Raw genomic sequence first — 19393 nt, 5'->3', positions numbered from 1 at the left:
GCAATACTCTTTTTTTCAGCATTGATAGTAGAACTACAGCTCTTATTTTGGGAAAGCTAAGCAATTTAATTATTTGCCATTTTACAGTTTTGCCACTGAAAGCGGAAGAAATTCCAATTCTGACTCGTATTATCTTTAATTTCCACAGCAGTAGTGAATGGAAAATGCACAGTTATTTTGACTCAGTAATTCAGAGTTGCAAATATTTCCTCCCCCCTCCCCGCCACACTTTTTCAGCTGTACCACATTTTAACTGGAGTAGAGACGGTGTCTGGGTTGTGAGTGGGTTCTGTTCTTCAGATGGTTAGTAAGATGATTTGTATGCAAGTTGAAACAGGTGCAGAACAATCTAAAATAGCTGTTCGCAAGTACAGGAAAGGTTCGTATGTCAGATCTTTAAAGTTACATCCTTGTGTGGGATATTTGAAAATTAGGTACCATTGTGAGTGCAATTGATCGTGTGAGTGCAAATGTCTGAGTGAGTGAGTGCTTAATGGCTGCCCTGGAGTGCCTGCAGAGATAGCAGCCACAATATTGTCACAGACCTGTCAATACACATGGGGCACAATTATATTTCTCTAAACATCTTGCGCTGTGGTGCCTCTATTATCTGGAACCTATCAATTGCGGTTGTTGAGAAGGGGAAAATAATGCAAAGCTGTGAAAAAGAGGAGCAGCAAATTTGGCTAAGATGGAATCTATGAGCCATTGTTCCTCCATTTGCAGATTCTGTCTCTCCCATGCAGACTGCTCCATTGAATCCAAGACAGTCGTTATTTTCTAATTTTTATATTTCCTTCAAAAGCCTGTAACCTGACCTAGCTTTCAGGTTTCATTCTACTGCTAGAACAACAAAACCAACCGTTAAAGCAAAAAGTTAAATCCTTTCTAATGACTTTCTCTTTTTGCAGTATATTTTTGGAGAGTTTAATTTTGGAGATAAGGCTCAAAGTAAAGAGATTTAGGATAGAGGAAGAACAAGTATTGTGGGGGAAATGCAAACTTTTCTGTTCCCTTTAGATTTTTTTTCAGTTCCTGTTTTCGAAGTGTACTTGCATATGATTGTTTTCATCTATCATTTTGAATATGTGGTGAAAATTGTGAGTGCAATTGATCGTGTGAGTGCAAATGTCTGAGTGAGTGAGAATAACCTTTTTGAATGTTGAATATCTTTTTAAATTCCTATTTGCAAACAGATTGTTTTCTAACCAAAGTCTTTAGACCTACGTTGCTCCCAAAAAATCCAAAAATGTTTTGGACCCTGCTGTTAGGTCATCAATCACTATGGCAAATTTACACTACATTCCTTCTAAGGCCTTCCTAAATATCGGTGAAAATGTGGTCCAACCAGAACTTTGCATAGCTGCAGTTAAGTATTGGCATTGTATTCATCTTGTTTTTTTTAACATAAATTTAAAATGCGTAGATGGCTACATTTGAAAAGAAGCATTGTGCCAAGCCCTTGAGTCTACTTCCAGCTTCTCATCATTTAGAAAGTTCTTTTTTCTCTCTTTTCTTATTAGATCTCAAATAGATAATTTCACTTACCTATGTTGAATTCTGTTCGCCAAAGTTTTGCCTATCATCTAAGCTATTAATATCCCTTTGTAATTTTACACTGCCTGTTTATGCACTCAGCACATGTAACTTACTTTCCAACTTAGCAGTAATTAATTGTTGAGGCCCAAACATTAGCTGCCTGTGGGATGCCATTTGTTATATCTTGCCAATAAGTTTATCAAAACTGTTTGCTGATCAACCAACCTCAATGAGAAATGGGACCAGGACTCGATTTTGGAACCTCTTAAGCCTGATTCACCTTAAATATGATTGTGGATGATCATTCAATCACTTTCCCACCTGCACCTAGTATCCTTTAATCCCCTTTAAAGTCAATAATCTTTTATTTTAATGTTTAAATATTTTCAATGTGTGGAGCATTCACAACGTTCTGAGCATTGCAAAGATTCCCAAACCTTTGATATTGCTGCTCAGTCTTAAACAATTAACCCTTCATACTGAGACTTTATCCAGTATCTTTTACTGCATCACACCCACTGCAAGTAATCATTCCTTAAATATAGAATTGAAAGTCATTTAAACGTGGTCTTATCAAAACCCTGCACAATTATATAAAAATTAAAGTCCCTATTCTTGTATTCCATTCCCTTTGTTAATATGACCAAATTGCCATTTTCATTCTTATTTGCTGTGTTTAGACACTAACTGTATGCTCTTTGTTCAGAATGAGTCGGTTTTAAGACATCACTGTTTAAGAATTTCACACTATTTTAAGAACTATTTAGCTTTTCCGTTCTTAGAACGGAAGTGAACATCCACTTAGTTCCTCACATTTTCCACTTGCCAAGTTTTTTTCCCCACTCACTTAATCTGTATGTCTCTTTGCATTCTCTTTGTGTTCTTCTCAAAACTTAAAACTTAATTTCACTTACTTTGCTGTCATTAGCAAACGCAGATACATTATTTCTTGGTCTCTTTGTCTAAGTCATTAATAGAAACCTATAAATAGCTGAGGGCCCAGCAATGATCCGTCTGGCAGTCCTGTTTTTGCAGTCTGCTAATGTCTCTGCTTCCTGCTAAACAATCCCATGACCAAACTAATATTACCCCAATTCCATGAAACAAAAGTGTATGATGAAGACTTATTTAGTGAAAGACTCCAATGTTTTCCCAACAACAAATGTAAGACAAACCTGTCTGTAAATCATTGGTTTCTACTGTTTTGATTTTAAGTAACAGAGAATCATGCAGTTTCCTGGCCAACTAGAATCATTTTTGAATCAAGAACCTTTTGGAAGATTGTAGTTTGAATATTTGCTGTGTCCCATAATTTTTTTTCTCCTCATATTCTGTTGTAACAGTGTCCCTTGGGCTAACCTAGCTGGATTAAGCAGGAGACAGAACATGGGCAATTTATTAGTATACCTGTTGGTCAGAATGAATGGTACTGTTAATCCCATGACACTTCAACATGATTTTGTATATTAGGTTTAAATTCAGATACAGTACGTTGAGTATTATATAGAACTAGTGTTATGGCCTCGTTTTTATATAAATTCCCCCTCTACCCCACTTCTCTGTAGCTCATTTTGGTAATGCCCAATCTTGTGACAGCGTTTACTCTGTCTGCTTTTTTTTGTCTCCTGCTGACTGTGCAGGTGAGAACCAAGAGGAATCTGGTGTTATCAGCATTTTTACTGTCCCTTATATTAGTGCAGAATTTGTTATTGTGGTGATTATTATAGAATTTGTTCTGCCTTAGATCACGTATTGATTTTGTATGGATATTCTTTGTCTTCCCAGATCACTTGATTCTCGCGCGCGAATGTTTTTGCCTTTTGCCTGTTCAAATAAATGTAGAAACAATAAGGGATTTTATGCTGCTCATGATACGCCACCATGCTGGCTTATCCATTTTGTTTATGCTGATAATTTCATGTTATATGCCATGGAATATTGAATTATTTGGGAAAACATTTTTAGAGTGGTTGTGAGGATTTGTGTCAATATAATCATGTTTAAAATACTGTGAATGTCACTTGATTTTAAAAATTTAGCTTAATCTGATTACAGGACAGGGTCGCAGTTAAGTCTCTGCCAATGTCGAAACCTGAGCTAGCCAATCAGCTGTTTGCCACTGAAGACTGGGAATTTGAAGATGAGGAGGAAATTTGTGCACTCCAATGTGAGGGTGCAGGCAAGCAGTATTATCAGCTCTACTGGGATGAAGAAAGTTTACCTGACAGGTCCAGCCAGTCGTATGTAGAAAGAACAGATTTAAGTAGAAGAAAGTTAAACCATGACAGAGTAAGTAAGATAGTCATTGGAACAAATGGATATTTGAGTTTGAATTAGAACAGCAAACAAGAAATGAACGACAAATATAATTTACAGGCAGTAAATTTGAGTCATGTTCAACCTGGAGTTGAGTTGTTTGCGAAAGGTTGACTCAGCATCTTTTGCAAGTAGCCGTTGCTAATCTTCTGGGAGAGAAACTGGTTCAGATCACCAGGAATACAGTCTAGAATAGCTGAACTTATTCAGAAACATTTTGTTTGTTTTTGAGGAATGGATCACTTTTAAAGTACACTAGAAGTGTTACATTAGCGGAATTTGTAATGAGAAGGAAGTTAACAGAGTGCATCCAATGAATGCCCATTGTACACTTGAAGAATAGTATCTTCTTTAACACATTAGATAACAAAAGATAGAAGACAATATTGAGACAGATGACTTATGACTTTTAAAATTGTGAAACCTTGCCCCAGAACTTTCAAACCACCCCAATTTAGTATACTAGTAATTAGTAAACGACTAATTCCCATATTTCACTGTACTAATGCAAGAAGTATTGTTCCAGTAAATGACCCACAGGAAAACTTTGTTCTCTTCTGTCTGTTTTAGCAAATTATCCTGAATTGAGTTACTGTAGGTATCAAATAACCCTTATCTTTATCATGCCTACAGTGTGTGAGCCTCATTTGCTGATACTTCTTGCATGTCATTTGAGTAACTTTGAAGTTTTGTTTCCAGCACTGAGTTTCATTAGTCTTGAGTAATTTTAAGGCTGTGACATTCTATAATCCTAATTTTATGACCTTGCACGCCTTGAAAGTACTATATAGAAGAAATGAAATTACAACAAACCATGTTCCTAAATACTATGAGTTTTAAAAACAACTTCATCACTAGTTATGATTTGGGAAGGACAGCATTAAATTCTGATGCCTAATTGCCTCTGAAAAGATGGTGAGCCATTACTTTGAGTCTTTGCAGATTGTGTGGCACTAGTAGTGTTCCACAGTTGTGATCCAGTGATGCTGAAGGTGCAGTGATACATTTGAAAATCTGGTCAGTATATGGATTTGAGAGGAATTCGCACCTGGTGCAGTTCCCATACTCATCTAAATGGCAAAAAGTTTGGGTTTAGAAAGTACTTTCAATAAAGCCTTTGTGTACTGGTATAGTGCATCTCATGAGTGGACATTTCTCCCTGTAAATGTTTAATCTGGTTGCTGGATGTCTTGTAGATGACACCAACCTGAATGATGGTGATTCCTAGAACGTTGAAGTTGTTAATGTTAATATTACAATGATGTAATAATACCACCGGTTGTTGGAGCGAGGCAGTTAGGCTCTTCTAATGGAGGCGATCATTCCCCAATACTTGTGTGGTATGAACACTGCAAGTGATTTATCATTCAAGCTAATGTTGTCCAGATTTTGCTGCATGCGGGTATGGACTACTTCATTATCTGACGAGTTATCAATGGAATTGAACGCTATGTATTTATAAACAACAACTTGTTCTAACATGTCTAAAGAACCACAGCAAACATCCCATTCCTAACAGTATGAGAAAAAGATAATTGAAACAACCAAAGATGGTTGGGCATAGGGCAGTATCCAGGCAAGTGCTGTATCCTGAGGGAAGATTATTGGCCTCCAATAGTCACAATTATCCCTGCTAGTTTGACTGCAGCTGGTGAAGAGTTTTTTTTAAAATAGATTTTAACTTTAATTTTGGCAATTTAGGTATTGTAGTCAGTCACTGAACTTACTAGCAACACAAACAGGAGACTTTGAACAAAAGAATATCAAAATTGATTACAGACAAAAGAGAAAAACAAATCTTATTTGGAAAGATGTTATTGTAAATATTAAAAGAAAGAATTCAACCCTTTTCCCCCCAGTAATATGCTTTGCAGACACTTAAACCCAGGTTAAGTATCAGTGATATCTTCAGTCTTTAATTTCTTACTCAAGTGATGAAGTTTCAAACATTTGTTTTTGGTGAATTTCTGCCCAACCACCAGACACTATTTTTCTGTTACTGTCTTTACCTGAGACACACAGGCTCTGGCTAACTCACTGACTTTTCTCACTGAATTCTTACAGGGGAAGTCTCCAGAAATTTTAATATTTAGTATGGATCTTTATTTCTGAATTGAAATGATTTCTGGCTTTTTTTCTCTGCATTATAAAAAACTCAATTTAGTAAACACCAGAATTTGTCTTTCTAGGTAGTTTATCTAACCATTTAGCTTCTTGCATGTTTATTTGGAAATGATATTTGGACCCCCTTGCTTACAGTTTCCGACCCTTAAAGAAAGTATGTAACCTTCACAGCTGAAAGCAAAAAAACCATTTACCTTTACTTTAGAACCAAGTTTCTAATAGTGATAATATATTATAAACCACCTTAACAGATTCCATAGCTTGCATTGATCTCCTTGCGATTAAGTGCCATTTCCATATGAGTGTTGATGAAACTCTGGGAGAAAGACAGCTGCCTACCTTTATAGTTTGGAGTGTGGTAAAGGGAGAGGGCTGGTGTGCAGGTAACTTGTCTATATTTTTACAGCATCCATGTAAAATCTGTCATGTCTAACAGGCAATGTAGGGTTAAATTGAAATGTTTACTAGACATGACTGTTTAAGAACTCACTGCAGAGTTTTATTGGATGTATTTATAGCTTTAAAACGTAGCTTAATAACTTGTATTGATTTGAGTCATATATTGAAGTTTGAACTGCATTCTGCTATGAGGTATAAGGAGTTGTGTGGGTGGGAGCAGAGGCAGGGAAGTGAGAGGACACTGACAAACCAAATATATGGCAAAAATCTATGGTAGCTGAAATTCAATATGGAGAAATGTGAGGTCACCCAATTTGAAATTGTGCAAGTCAAATTGGAATGTGTCCCATGGTGAAAAGCCAAATCTGTGGAGGAGCAAAAAGGATTTAGGTTTCCACATAGCTAAAATTTGGTGCAGAGCTACAAAGAAGTCAAAGGCTGAAGGAAATTTGACTTTAGTTTGAGAACATAAATTGACATGGAAAGCAGATATTTTAGAGAATATGAAAATCTCATTACCTGCTAGAACAATTCCAAGTGCTTTGTTAGTGTTGCAGTCTTCACTGCTGTAATGATCTTTTATGCTTTACATGGGTACAGACTGGAGGAAGTATTGTGGATGCCAGAGCAGAGAATGCCAGATTAGGAACTACAGCCTAGATTAGGTATTGGTAATGTGGAGCAAAAGGTCGGTACATAGAATTGAGGTGCAGATCAGCCATTACCTAATTGAATGATGAATCTTCAGAGGCTAACGAGTTAATTTCTATTTACTTATTGCACAGCTGGTAGAAAAAGGCTTTGTTTTTAAAACTCAAATGTGTGAACACAATCAAATCGGAAATTCCACATTTCCCTACATGGAAGGTCAACTATTAATTTAGTGGATAATATAAGTGTTAAGGTTCAGATTGTCCAGCACACCCATGTGTCACTGCAGTGTAACATTTCACCCACAATACCTGTCTAAGATGTATAAGGGTCTCCGCTGGTGCGGTGGTAATGTTTGTACCTCCAAACCAGGATGCCTGGGTTCAGTCTTACCTGCTCCAAAGATACGTAATGTCTCTGAGTGGGTTGATCAGAAGATATCTATGAGGGGAGATGTCAACATGCCAGTTAATCTGGAGGGATGGTATGCTGTATTGCACAAATGATTGGAATCTCAACAATATCCCTCATAGGTTAATTCTGGCTTACTCTCCAGAAATATGATTGTTTTTCTTTTTCCATATTTTAAGAAGTGTTTTCAGCATCTTCCAAAGGTGTATGGCCAACAAGTGATTACTCTGTGAAGCTGCTGAAAACAAAGGAAAAACATAGAAAATGTATGACATAGGTGTTGTTTTGGCTCATGCTGTTTGACAGACAACCAATTAAACCCAGCTTCCTGCATTAGGCTCATAATCCTGCAAGTCTCGATTCTTCATGTAGATTTTTATATGTGATGAAAATTTCTACCTTTATCCCTTTTTAAGGCCGTAGGTTCCAAGTTCCTATCACTTTCCAGACAGACTAGGTCTGCTATAGTGTTAAGGCCTTGGATGGAGAAGAATTTATTAAGTGTGTACAAAAAAATTTTCTCAATCAGTATGTGGATGAACCCTACTAGAGAAGAACCTTCTTTTGGAAATAAGGCAGGGCAAGTGATTGAGGGAAGCATTTTGGTACCAGTGTTCATAACTATTCTAAAACTAATATAATTATGGAAAATAATACACCGGATCTAAAAGTTAAAGTTCTAAATTGGAGTAAGGCCAATTTTGACCATGTAAGGCAAAAGTTGATTGGAAGAGGCTATTCACAGGCAAACAGACAGTTGGAAAGTAGGAGGCTTTCAAAATAAGATAACAAGAGTCCAGAGGCAGTGTGATCCTATTAGTGTGAAGGGTAAGGCTGGTAGGTGTAGGGAATGTTGGATGACTAGGGAAATTGAGGCTCTGGTCAAGAAAAAGGAGGCGGCACATATCAGGAATAGACAGCTGGGATTGAGCAAATCCCTTGGAGTATAAAGGCAGTAGAAGTATACCTGAGGGAACTCAGAGGGCAAAAAGGGAACAAAAAGGTAGCTTTGCCAAATAGAGTTAAGGACAATCCAAAGATCCTACAAATACATTAAGAGTAAAAGAATAACTGTGGAGAGATCAACAAGGTAACATGTGTGTGGAACTGCAGGAGATGGTGAGATACTAAATGAGTATTTCGTGTCAGTATTTATTGTGGATAAGGATACGGAATCTAGAGAACTTGGAGAAATAAACAATGGTATCTTGAAAAGTATCTGTATTACAGAGAAGGTGATGGATGTCTTTGCAAGCATAAAGGTGGATTGATCTATGAGACTTGATCAGGCTATCCTGAACTTTGTGGGAAGTGATTGGAAAGGAAAATTATTGCTGGGTTTCTTGCTGAGATATTTGTATCATTATAGCCACGGCTGAGATGCCGGGTGACTGGAGGTGGCTAATGTGCCATAATTTAAGAAAGCTAGTAAGGAAAAGGCAGGGAATTATGGACCAGTGAGCTGGACATCAGTGGTGGGTAAGTTGTTGGAGAAGATTCTGGGGGAACAGGATGTTTGGAAAGGCAAGAGTGTGGCAAATCCTGTCTCACTAACTTCATTGAATTTTTTTTGAAGCAGTGATAAAGATTGATGAAGGCAAAGCAGTGATGTTGTCTACACTGACTTCTGCAAGTTGTTTGACAAGGTTCTGCATGATAGACTGGTTAGCAAGGGTAGATCACGTGGAATCTAGGGAGAGCTAACCATTTGGATACAAAATTGGCTTGAAGTTCGGAGACAGAGGGTGGAAGTGAAGGGTTGTTTTTCAGATGGGAGGCCTGTGACCAGCGGTGTGATGCAAGGATCGGTGCTGAGTCCACTGCTTTTTGTCATTTATATAAATGATTTGGATGTGAATATAGGAGGTATGGTAAATGAGTTTGCAAATGATGCCAAAATTATTTGTGTAGTGGACAGTAAAGAAGGATATCTAAGAGTATAATGGGACCTTGATCAGATCGGCTGAGGAGTGGAAGAGGGAGTTTAATTTAGTAAATATGAGGTGTTGCATTTTGCTAAGGCAAATCAGCGTAGGACTTATACACCCAATGGTAGGATCCTGGGGAGTGTTGTTGAACAAAGAGACCTTCGGGTTCATAAATCACAGGTAGAAGTGAAGAAGGCGGTTGGTACATTTACCTTCCTTGGTCAGTGCATTGAGTATGGGAGTTGGGATGTGATATTGCAGCTGTACAGAACATTGGTTAAGCTGCTTTTGTCATATTTGTTCTGTTCTGATCTCCCTGTGATAGGAAAAATGTTGTGAAACTTGAAAGGATGCAGAAAAGATTTACAGGGATGTTGCTGGGGTTGGAGGATTTGGAGAGGCTGAATAGGTTGGGAACAAAAACAAAGTTGTTGGAAAAGCTCAGTAGGTCTGGCAGCATCAGTGAAGGAAAAAAACAGAGTTAACATTTCGTGTCCAATGACCCTTCCTCAGAACTCGTTGGGGCTGTTCTCCCTGGAATGTCAGAAGCTGAGGGGTGACTTTATGTGGGATGTGGATAGGGTTAATAGTCAAGATCTTTTTCCCAGGGTAGGGGAGTCCAAAACTAGAGGACATATGTTTAAGGTGAGAAAGGAAAGATGTATAAAAGGGACCTAGAGTGGGCAACCTTTTCACGCACAGGATTGTCCTTGTATGGAATCAGCCACCAGAGGAAGTGGTGGAGGTTAGTATAAATACATTTAAGAAGCATCTTGATGGATACATGAACAGGAAGAATTTGGAGGGATATGGGCCAAATGCTGGCAAAATTAGAGTAATTAATTATCCCAAATTAATGTACCATATCAGGTTGACATGGACAAGTTGGACCAAAGGATTTGTCTCTGTGCTGCACAATCTGTGACTCTTCAACATGGCTGAAATAAAATGACCCCCCCACGCCCCTTCCCATTACCATCACCTCCACATTAATCCTACTACAGTTCACTTCAAATCTATGCTACTTGTTTTTTATCTCTTCTAAAGGAAATAGATTGTCCCTAACCAGAACTATAATGATTTTATACATGCTAAATTAGATCAGGTTGTTTGTTTCCTTTGTTCCAAGATAAACAGCCCCATTCTGTCCAATTTTCGCTCATAGCTACAATTGTCCAGTCCTGGCAGCATCTTCCTTAAAGTCCCCTACACCCCTCCAGCCAATCATATTTTTCTTATTATTGTGACCAGGACTGCATGCAGTAGTCAAGTTGTGGTCCAATTAGTATACAGTTCTGGCATATCACACCTGTTCTTAAAATCTAAATATCTGCTAAAAAGGAAAGGCATGACATGCTTTATGAACCACCTTATCAACCTGTCCTCCTATCTTTTAAGAATCTGTCTCGATGTCCTTCCAAGGTTCCTCTGTCCTCCACACCACTCAGTAGCCTCTTATTTCTTTGTATTCCCTTGTCTTGTAGCTCATTTGGGCATGTGCAATGTACCTTATAGAATGACTTTATATCTAGAAGATATGTGGGAACTGGTTTAATTCAAGGAATGAAGGAAGACCTTATGATGTTTAAGAATTTAGGTCTTTCCAGGAAAGGAATGATGGCTGTTTTATTAACTTTAGTAGAAATTAATATTTAAACAAATTTGATTCATTTTTACAGCATACATACAGCATGGATACCAGAGCGGGAGACAGAACTTGTTCAGCCCTACTGCAATCAGGCAGAAATTCCCTGTACCTGGAGAGTTCTGGTAAAGCATCTACCAGTGACCAGTTGGGCACTACCCTGGTCAGATTTCAAATAAGTGAGTCAAAGGACAATGATAATTTGGAGTCCTGCATTGTAAAGGAAGTTGAGTCTCCGACACCTCAGATGCTTAGTGAATTGTCCCTGTCACTTCAGACAGCCAATGGAGACAAATGTAGTGAGACTGACACAGAACTAAATTTGAATTTGTGCACTGATAGACAAAAGAGCCACAATGGTGAAAACCAGATTAGCTCCTGGACTAACACAGAGACAGATGGAGATGGAAGCTTGGGGTTTGAAGAATCTAGTTTATTGCATTTTAAGTTTCAGATCCAACACAAAGTCAGTGATCCAGAAAATTCAAGCATGGATAGCTGTCTACCACCATCTCCGAGACTTGATAAAAGGTCAATTCCTTTGTCTCTCATCCATTATACGGAAAGAGATGATACGTCCAGTACAGATGATGAGAGTTCATCACCTGCCAATAGCAGCGAGAGTAGGTTTACATCATATGACGAAAGTTCAAGCAGTGACAGCAGTCTCTTTTCCTTTTTGAATGACTCCAGCTTAAGTGAAACCAATTCAAAAAATGCAGACTGTAGAGACTCTAGGAACTCCATGCTTACTGCAGAAATGAGAACAGGTTTGATGAATAAAGTCACAGAAACTGATAAAACTCTTTGTCCTCTTACAGCCAACGAGCCCTCGGTAGCTAATTTAGATACCAGCAGTGAAGTAGTTGTAACAGATGTACTTCCAAATTCATTTCCTGAGACTGTCAAAAATAATCATGTTCTAAGTTGTAGAAAGTCTGAAATCGGCTCCTGTCTACACAGTTCAGTTAGCCAGTCGCCAACTAGTTTGAGCAACTTTCACTCAGCAGCATTTTACAGCAAAGAGCCTCAAACTACAGATGAGTTATTTCATGTAGAAAATGCTGGCTGTCAGATGAATACAGAAAACAGTGGAGAACCTCTAAAATGGAGATTGGAGAAACAATATAAATGGAAACAAATGAAAAATGATATTTCTTTCATCCATAACATGTCTCATTTTGACAATCCTCACAAGTGGCAGGATGATTTATGGGAAACAAGATCACATCAGCCAGAGTTTGAGCAGGTAAATTTTATCATTTTATCATGTTGTTGCGTACATTAAAATACCTATATGGATTGAATGGGAACAGGTTGAATTTCTCACCAAGTTTTTGTAACTTTGGGTTAATATTCCAAAAGCAGTCTGTGTTGCTTGTAAACAGAAACTGATATGAATGTGAAGTTATTTGATCATTGCCAAATTAATTGTCGACTTTTCTCAACAATTTGAAAGAAAGAACATAAGAAAGTTTGGAATACAACCTTTCAAACTTCTCAATTTTACCCTTCCACAATACTATTTTCTGTGGCAGCATCAAATTCTTTTTTACAAATAAGGTCCATGTCCTTACCTCAACTGCCTCCTGTTGCAACTTGTTATGGTTATTGATTTTATCTTGTGTTTGAGGTGAAGTAAGACAGTAGATGAGACCCAAAAAAAAATAATTATTTTGAGCTATTATTCATTAAATTAAAAGGTTAATTTTGTAACTACACTCCTGAAAGGAGTCTTCACCCCTGAGAAAATTTGCAGGCATGAGAGATTATATTTACCAATCAGTTTTTTTTCTTAAATTGCAGTTGAACTTGGAATTATAATATTCTGTAGGTGAGGCTTTCTGCTGCTGACCAAAGTCATCTTCAGGACTTTTAGTATTAACTTGATGTTGTCTGTGTAGAATGGCAACTATACACATGGTACTATGAAACCTCCTAGTTACTTTTTAACTTATTTTTATTTACTTATTTTGTTTATTTTTATTGACAATTGTGAGAACTGTTTACTTGTGGAATGTGTGCATCATTGGTAAAGCCAGTATTCATTGCTCATCCTTGAGTGCCATTGAGAAGGTATCAATGAAATACTCTGACCTGCTAGAATTGTTTATTTATACATTCATGGAATCTTGAAGGTCAATTTGCTATGCTAGCATGTATTGTCTATTTCTGATTGCTTTGACGATGGTGGAGTTAAGCTGCATTATTTGAACATCTGCAAGTCTTGCGCTGCAGTGACACCCACAGCACAATCAGGAAAGGATTCCAAGATTTTGACCCAGTGATAGTGAAGGAATGGTGATATGGTTCCACATTAGGATGGTGCATGATTTGGAGGAGAACTTGAAAGTGATGGTTTTCCTATGTGGCTGCTGTTCTTGTTCTTCTAGGTGTTATAGGCCATGGATTAGAAGATGCCTTACTAATGTTTTCTACAGTTCCAGCATTACCTCCCTGCTGTTGTATTCAGTGCCTTGACCAGTAGAAGTAAGTATACCATATGCCTTCTAATCCACCTGCTGTGTTGCCTTCAGGGAACTGCAGACATGCACACCAAGGTGTCCTCTGATCCTGTGAACTTCCTACTTTCCTAATATTCATTCAGTACTCTTTGCCTTGTTAGTTCTCCCAAAATACATTCACTCACAATTCTATTAGGATTAAATTCCGTTGTTCTTGTTGTGTCTATATAATCATGCAATCTAAGATTTCCCCCTTGCTGTTTGCCTCACCACCATTTTTTGTGACATTATAAACCCACTGCTGAATTCTCCTAATTTTGTATCTAGATCATTAATGTACATGGTAAAAAAACAAGGGTCCGAACACACAACCTTGTGGTACACCACTAGATACGGGCTTCCAGGCAACCTTCAACCATCACCCTCTGCCTCCAGCCACTACGCCAATTTTGGATTCAACCTGCCAAGTTGCCAAATTGTCCTGGATCTCATTAGAGACCAACTCCATTTGACTGGATAGCTGGTTTGCAGTGCCAAGTAACATCACCAACAAGTGTTCAATTCCTGTGACGGCAGAGGTTACTGTGAAGGTACTTGCTTTTCAACCTCACCCCTCATCTAAGGTGTGGTGACTTTCAGCTTAAAATCACCACCAGCCATCTTTGAGAGCAATCCTAAGGTCTTCTGAGTCAGTTGCTAGCTAAACAAATCTCTCCTGGTATACACTTTTAAGAATTCTATTTCTCTAACCCTAAGAATTCTATTTCTCTAACCCTTTCACACTTTATCTATCCAACTTAAAATTGGGGAAGTTGAAATCCCCTTTTATTATGACTGTTATTTTTACACTTCTCTGAAACTTGCCTACAGGTCTGTCCTCCTCTTTTGTTTCAGATTGTTTGGAGGTCTATAGTACACTTACAAGTGATTGCCTTTTTTAAAACCAATGTGGCCTCTGTTGAGGAGCCACCTAAGATATCACCCCTCGTTATTGGAGTCAGTGATTAATTGATCAATATTGCAACACCATCTCCAATTATGTGCACCTGTCTATCCCACCTGAAGATTCTACATCCCACCATATTGAGCTTCTCAACGTGCCCCTGCCTCATTCATATCTCCTCAATAACAATAATCATATCCCATGAGAAAATCAGCACTCTCAAATCATCCGTCTTACTTGAAAGACTCCTTGCATTAAAATTAATGTCATCCAACCTCGCTGAGCTCCCTTAACTTGTCTATTTATGCTCTTCCTGCTAAATTGCTTTGCTTTTCTTCCACATTTATCTGTGAATCACCTCATATTGTACCTGTATTCTGTATTCCACTCTTCAACCAAATTAGTTCAAAAACCCACCAACAGCACTTTCACCCAGTCTTGCAGATTATTCCACTGCCACCAAACCAGACTGTCTCCAACCAGGCCAAATAAATGACAAGCTGCTTGTGTTATTGGAGCTGTACTCACCCAGGCAAGTGGAGAGTAATCAACCACACCCCTAACTTGTACCTTTGAGATGGTGGGAGAGCTTCAGGATAACAGGGTGTATTTGCCATAGAATTCAAGCCTCTCACCTGCTCTAGTGGTCACAATATTTTTATGGCTGGTCTGGTTAAGTTTCTGTTGATAATATCGATAATGGGTAATGCTATTGAATCTATGAGGTGATGGTTAGATTTTCTCTTATTAGAGATGATGGAGGTATGCCCCTATGCTGTTTGAAAGGGAGCTCCAGATTTTTGACCTAGAAACAATGGAGAATAGTTCCAGTTTACGGTGATTTGTGACTCTAACGGGAAGCTGCAGTTGGTGTGCTTGCCTTTGAACACCTAGGTGATAAAGGTCGTGGGTTTGGAAGGAGTGAAAAATTGAATTAAAGGGATTTTAATATGTTGCCAGAGTGCATCTTATTGATCCCACACTTCCAGGACAAACGGCTTGTGAAACGCAGGAAAGGAGCAAAAAAAAACCTCAAAAGTAATGAAAAAAGGTCAACCCTCTGTATTTTGAAGGAATAATGAGTGTGGAAGAAACAAACATGTGAGGAATACCTCCAATCACCAATTGTCTCTCATGCTTAACACTGCAACTCCTGCATTCACAGATTCCCTCCCACTAGATCTTGTTTTTTTTCCTCAAGACAAAATCATGCTTAAAGGATCAGCAAGTGAGAGGAAAGAAACCTGTGATTAGACACTGAAGAGGAGAAACAGTTATCCTGGCCAGTCTGAAGCTAACAGGCAAGAGACCTTTGGCTACACAATCAAATACTTCAACTTGCCTACATCCTTTGAGACCAAGAGGTTGAGGAGAAGTACCGTACAAGGGAACACATATTCAGCAGAGTTTCACTGCTGCTATATCAAAATTCAAGGTTCTATTTGGAGAGCTAGATGTTTGATTTACAGTCTTCTGGTTAGAATTTTTAAAAAATCAAGAAAGGACAAATGGCAACAGAGACCAAAGTATGATGTGGAAAGCAGTTTTAATGTAAGCAACTGATACAAGGAAGGCTGGAGAGATGCACTGTCAGTCTTTGGTCCCACTACTCCACTAGTGACAACATATATTTAAATTATTTACTCAATTATCAATACGGCCAATTTCAAGTCTTCAAAGTTAGGTTCACGATAAAAATATCCATTAACTTGTTTCTCAATAAAATTATTAGTTTATAAAATGAGACTTTAAAGATGCAAAACTGGTTTAACAGTTTCAACTATGATACAATGAATACTTACCACTTTAAAGAATTTGACGCATGCGCTCTACATTGAGGGAAAGAAAATCTCTTTACTGATTCGTTTTGGGAAATATATTTTAGACAATAATTGTTAAAACATGAGGGGTAAAAGGATAAAGTATGAAACATTCAACATGGCTTTTGGTTGGCATTCTGACATCTGCAGATGTGTGTGACCGACACAGCAACACAGGGCAGTTCTGGCTGACAGTGCTTGTCCAGGTGTACGATTGGCTTTTAAAGATGGTATGTGTGCAGAGATGCCAGTGAATTCCAAGATATCCATTCAGCACTGAGTTATTCCAGGAATGGGTTGGGAAATCAGAAATTGGAGCTGCCATGGGATAGGGTAGGCAATTAATGAGGCACATTTGGTATGATTTGGCATGAAAACTTGCTAGGCCTTGCATCAACCTCAGAAAGACTCAGTGTAACTGCAATTTAGCCAAACAAAAGTAGGCCTTTTGTCTTAAACCTAGATCATGTAATTTGTGTCTACTGTGCATATTGTCCTTGTCAAAAGTCAAAGAAGTAGTCCAATGTTGTAATACTTGTATATTAAAAAATGTGAGTATTGTAGTGCTCCCACAGGCCATTTAAGAATACATACCATCTTTTTGTTTGTTGACACTGGACTTTACCAGGACAACTGTACTCAAGGTATTCCTGTAACATTATTTGCATTTGATGTGTCATTGTCATTTTTAAAAAAACTGATAGGCTAACCTGTCACTTGTCCTACTTCCAAGATTTTGAGTGAGTGAACAGCCTCCATATGTTATGTAGCTGTGACTGCTGCCATTTCTTAAAACTGCCTCTTGTCACGAAAGTGCATTCTTGGATACTTTTAGTGTCTGTTTGTGAATTCAAGTTCGTTATAAATATAAATACGTAATCTAAGTTGATCTTTCTCTATGGTACTGCATTGTTGGGAATACCACCTTGTTAATTAATGGTCATCTTAAGACCCATCTACCTGCACATGTGAATATGAATCCTATTCATTTAAGGAATAAAGATAAAACTGTGGAAAAAAATATGTGTTTTATCTTATGTTGCCTTATTGCTTGTACTTCAATTAACTCCATTATTTTTTACAATGGTAGAGCATATTCTAGTATATATATTTCATGATGCTGTGTGCCGCGTTTTCTGTGACTCAGATTTTGTGCTCATTTGTCCAGTTGTCAGATTGGGGCAAGCAGGGCTACCTGCTCACATGTGATAGCTAGTTAGGCACATTAAAGGCTCAAACTGAGTCAACTTTGTTCTTCAAGTCTGAGCTTTGCCAGCAAGGGCAGCATTTAAAACCCATCCAAAATCGCCCTTGAACAAGTCATGGAGAGCTGTTTACAAATGCTAAGTCATTTCAGTGTTCAGAGTAAAGCACATTGCTGTGGATCTGGATAAAGGTGACAGGTTTACTCCTAGAAGGTAAGAGAACTAGATGAGGTTTTCATGATCATCATTACTGAGACCATATCATTCCAGATTTATCAATTAGTTCATATTCCCCGGTTGCCAAAATATGTAGGAGCAAAAGTAGGCCGTTCAGCCTATTGAGTCTGCTCTGCAAGTGAATGAAGTCGTGGCTGATCTGATAATCCCCAATTCCATTTTTGTGCCTTTACTCTATAACTCCATAACTAACAGCCTCAAATGTACTTACTGATCCAGAATCAACAGCTCTCTGCAGGAAGGAATTCCCCAGACTCAGAAGAATTTCCTCCTCCTCACCATCTTAAATGTGCGAACCTTTATTCTTAAATTATTCCCTCCGATGCCAGATTCTCTCACCAAGAGGACAACAGCCTTTCCACGCCTACCCTGTCAAGTTCTTAAAAATCTTATAATAAGTTTGCCTCTTGTTCTTCTAAATTCCAACAGTGCAGGCTCAAACTGCTTAAACTTTCCTGATAAGACAGTCCCTCCATACCTGGTATCAGCCTAGTGAACCTTGTCTGGACATCCTCCATTGCCAGCATATCTCTAGATAAAGAATCCAAAACCATTCACAGCTTTCTGCAGTCTTCCTTCTTTAAAAAAAAAATCAGCTCGTTTATTCTTTGTGCCAACGTGCTAAACCTCATATTTCTTGACGTTGCATCCTATCTGCTAAGTTTATGCTGCACTCTGCAGTTTCTTTGCCATCCTCTCCACTTGCCTTCCCACATATTTTTGTGTCGACAGCAAACTTAGCTATAGTCCTTTTAGTTTCCTCAACCGAGTCATTAATAAATATTGCAAATAATTGTGGCCCAGCGCAGGTTGTCATTCTGAAAGTGGCCCTCTGATCTCAACTTTATCTTCTAGCAGTTAGCCAATCCTCTATCCATGCTAATATACTACCACTGGCACTGTGGAATCCCAATCTTATTGAGTAGGTCAACGTGTGGTACACCTTCAAACACCTTTTGAAAATCCAGATATTTAAATTCAATCCTTGCCTTACATCTAACCTACATGTTACCTCCTTAAAGAATTTTAGTAACCTTGACAAGCATGATTTCTTCATGAAGTGCTGACTGTGCTTGATCATACTAAGTATTTCTAACAGTCTGATTAGATTCCCTACTGTTTGGAAACAGGCTCTTCGGCCCAACAAATCCACACCGCCCCTTGGAGCATCCCACCCAGACCCATCCCCCTATAAATGACACACCCCTGAACACTATGGGCAATTTAGCATGGCCAATCCTCTTAGCCTGCACATCTTTGGACTGTGGGAGGAAACCAGAGTACCTGGAGGAAACCCACACAGACACTGGGAGAATGTCTGCTATTACATCATTTTATAATAGACTCTAACATTTTCTCAATAACAGATATTTAGCTCAGTGACCTGTGGTTACCCTTTTCTGACTTCTTCCCTTCTTAAATAAAAGCTGTTACATTGGCAGCTGTCAATCCCCTGACACTTTTCCTGAATCTAAAGATTCTTGAGAGACTACCACTAGTGAATCCATTATCTCTGTAGCTACTTCCTTTCATATCTGAGGATGCATTTTCTCAGGTCCAGTAAACTAATTGGTCTTTATATATGTTCCTTGCATTTTTTTTCTTGTGATTGTTATTGTATTTATTTCTTCTCCTTTATCCCCCCTGAGTATTTAGTAATTTTGGAATGCTTTCATGTCTTTCACTGTGAAAATTGATGCAAAGTATATA

General features: G+C 38.3%; 2 protein-coding genes across 3 annotated transcripts in view; both read left to right on the top strand.

Moving 5' to 3' along the window:
• Window positions 1-19393, top strand: part of LOC125462149 (uncharacterized) — a 45973-nt gene that overhangs the window by 15147 nt on the left and 11433 nt on the right. The gene's annotated exons all lie outside the window — the stretch shown is intronic.
• Window positions 338-13474, top strand: LOC125462147 (uncharacterized). Of its 2 annotated transcripts, XM_048551761.2 has the most exons (3): window positions 338-379; window positions 11048-12262; window positions 13407-13474. In XM_048551761.2, the coding sequence occupies exons 2-3, from the start codon at window positions 11060-11062 to the stop codon at window positions 13413-13415; spliced, it is 1212 nt and encodes a 403-aa protein (XP_048407718.1). In that variant the 5' UTR covers window positions 338-379; window positions 11048-11059; the 3' UTR covers window positions 13416-13474. The 2 variants fall into 2 exon arrangements, with proteins under 2 accessions (XP_048407718.1, XP_059510027.1); XM_059654044.1 differs by lacking the exon at window positions 13407-13474 and having other exon boundaries at window positions 11048-12320.

Source organism: Stegostoma tigrinum, chromosome 23 (genome assembly GCF_030684315.1).
Source record: "Stegostoma tigrinum isolate sSteTig4 chromosome 23, sSteTig4.hap1, whole genome shotgun sequence".
In the NCBI taxonomy this organism is placed as follows: Eukaryota; Metazoa; Chordata; class Chondrichthyes; order Orectolobiformes; family Stegostomatidae; genus Stegostoma; species Stegostoma tigrinum.
Note: the sequence above shows the minus strand (reverse complement) of the source record. Positions and strands in the feature narration are given on the sequence as shown.

What these genes read in the sequence shown, in the direction of transcription:
- LOC125462147 (XM_059654044.1), top strand. Translation starts at nt 11,060, where the DNA reads ATGGATACCAGAGCGGGAGACAGAACTTGTTCAGCCCTACTGCAATCA.